Below are 2,500 nucleotides of genomic sequence, written 5' to 3'. Positions count from 1 at the left end.
TCACTTAGACCCTCACCAATCCGGCTTCAAGGCTGGGCACTCCACTGAGACTGCGCTCCTTGCTGTCACGGAAGCCCTCCACTCTGCCCAAGCTTCCTCCCTCTCCTCTGTTCTCATTCTCCTTGACCTGTCTGCTGCCTTCGACACAGTCAATCACCAGATCCTTCTCTCCATCCTCTCAGACCTGGGCATCTCTGGCACCGCACACTCCTGGTTTTCTTCCTACCTGGCGGGCCGCTCCTAACAGGTGACCTGGAGAGAATCGCTGTCTTCTCCACGAACCCTCTCCACTGGAGTACCCCAGGGTTCTGTCCTAGGGCCCCTACTTTTCTCTCTCTACACCAAGTCTCTTGGCTCGGTAATCTCTTCACATGGGCTCTCCTACCACAGCTACGCAGACGACACTCAACTCTTCCTGTCCTTCCCCCCGTCTGATGTACACCTGGCAACCCGTATCTCAGCATGTCTCGCTGACATTTCAACTTGGATGGCTGACCACCATCTCAAGCTCAATCTTAACAAGACCAAGCTCCTCTTCATCCCCGGGAAAGCCTGCCCTCTCCAAGACTTCTCTATCACAGTGGAGAACTCTACTGTAACCCCCTCCCTGACAGCCAAGAACCTTGGAGTGATCCTGGATAACCGACTATCCTGTGCGGAGAACATTGCAGCAACGGCTCGCTCCTGCAGATTCTTCCTCTACAACATCAGAAGGATACGACCATTCCTTACCAGAGAGGCAGCGCAACTCTTGACCCAGGCACTGGTCATCTCCCGCCTGGATTACTGCAATGTACTCCTGGCTGGGCTCCCCGCTTCAGCCATTAGACCTCTGCAGCTCATCCAGAATGCTGCTGCCCGGCTGGTATTCAACCTCCCCAAATACTCGCATGTCACCCCTCTCCTTCGCACCCTGCACTGGCTCCCGATAGCAGCTCGCATCAGATTCAAGACCCTGGTGCTTGCATACCAGGCCGCTAAAGGGACAGCCCCTGCCTACCTGAAGGAAATGGTAACCCCCCAAACCCCTGCCCGCTCACTCCGCTCCTCCACCTCGGCTGGCCGACTGGCCCCACCTCCTCTACACAGCAGTCGGGCTGCCCGGTCACGTCTCTTCACAACACTGGCTCCCCGCTGGTGGAATGAGCTCCCCACGGCTGTCAGAACGGCAGAGTCACTACCCATCTTCCGTTGTAGACTGAAGACCCATCTCTTCAGGTTACATCTTAACTGCTCCTCCTGAGACATCTTCTGACCCTCACCACTACGTCTCCTAAAGACACCCGCTTTCCCCGCTACTGCGTCCCTAAGAACTTCTACTGCCCCCCTTGTACTGTCTCTCAGTTTCTCCAGTAAAAAAAAAAAAAAGTTTTAGAAGAAGGTGATAGGGAGAAGGTTTTTTCTTTTATCAATGGCCCCGGGCCCGAGCTAGATTACTCTTCCTGCAACGAATGGTGGATTGCTGATTCACATGCTTAGTATTCAAATGTATTGATTGTAAGTCGCTTTGGAATAAGGCGTCTGCTAAATGCCAAAAATGTAAATGTAAATGTAAATGTAAATTGTATGTTACGGTACATAAGGAAAACTAGGGTTAGTTTTAGGTGCTACGTCGATTTGGTACATGCTGGCATGTCTAACCCTAACTCTAATCCTATCCCTATCCCTAACCCTACCCCTAACCCCAAACCTAACCTTAACCATAGCACCCTAGCACCTAACCCTAACCCTCGTTTTCCCACATGTACCGTGTTCCCACATGTACCGTAACATATATATTACATTATTCTTGTTTTTTTGTTTTTATCTTCACACTTGCTTTGGCAATGTACATGTATGTTTCCCACAATGCCCCTTTAAAATGAAATTGAATTGAATTGAAATAAACCAGATACCCAACTGACAGCCAACTATTTCTCTCTCTGGCCTTCTTTTCTGCCACCCTCTCTATCCAGAAGAGGAGCCACATTGTGTGTGTGTGTGTGTGTGTGTGTGTGTGTGTGTGTGTGTGTGTGTGTGATGGATTTCCTGTCTGGATGATCAAAGAGAGAAATAGGCTGATCAATGGTCCGCCTGCCCCCTCCTCTCCCCCCTCCTCCTCCCCCATCATCACCATCAACCCCCCCCCCCTCCTCTCCCCCTCCTCCTCCCCCATCATCACCATCACCCCCCCACCACCACCACCACCTCACCCTCTCCTCCCCCCTCCTCTTCCCCCTTCATCACCATCACCCCCATCACCTCCCCCTCTCCTCCCCCCTCCTCCTCCCCCATCATCACCATCATCCCCCCCGCCCCCACCACCTCACCTTCTCCTTCCCCATCATCACCCCCCCCCCCCCCCCACCACCACCTCACCCTCTCCCCCTCCCTCCTCCTCCCCAATCATCACCATCACCCCCCCACACCACCACCACCTCACCCTCTCCTCCCCCTTCATCACCATCACACGCAGGCACACAGACACACACACACACACCTTCATCTTCATCATGGAGTC

The 2,500-nt window shown here is 53.1% G+C and overlaps 1 protein-coding gene across 1 annotated transcript in view; it reads right to left on the bottom strand.

Moving 5' to 3' along the window:
- Window positions 1-2,500, bottom strand: part of LOC308163184 (disabled homolog 1-like) — a gene marked incomplete at both ends in the record, with an annotated part of 60,156 nt that overhangs the window by 31,039 nt on the left and 26,617 nt on the right. The window contains 1 exon segment of the mRNA XM_080550702.1: window positions 2,480-2,500. This exon segment is cut by the window's right edge and continues 119 nt beyond it. Coding sequence (XP_080406828.1) covers window positions 2,480-2,500 — 21 coding nt within the window.

Source organism: Nansenia antarctica (genome assembly GCF_963989245.1).
Source record: "Nansenia antarctica genome assembly, contig: SUPER_7_unloc_1, whole genome shotgun sequence".
NCBI lineage: Eukaryota > Metazoa > Chordata > Actinopteri > Argentiniformes > Microstomatidae > Nansenia > Nansenia antarctica.
This window is presented reverse-complemented; position numbering and strand designations above follow the sequence as displayed.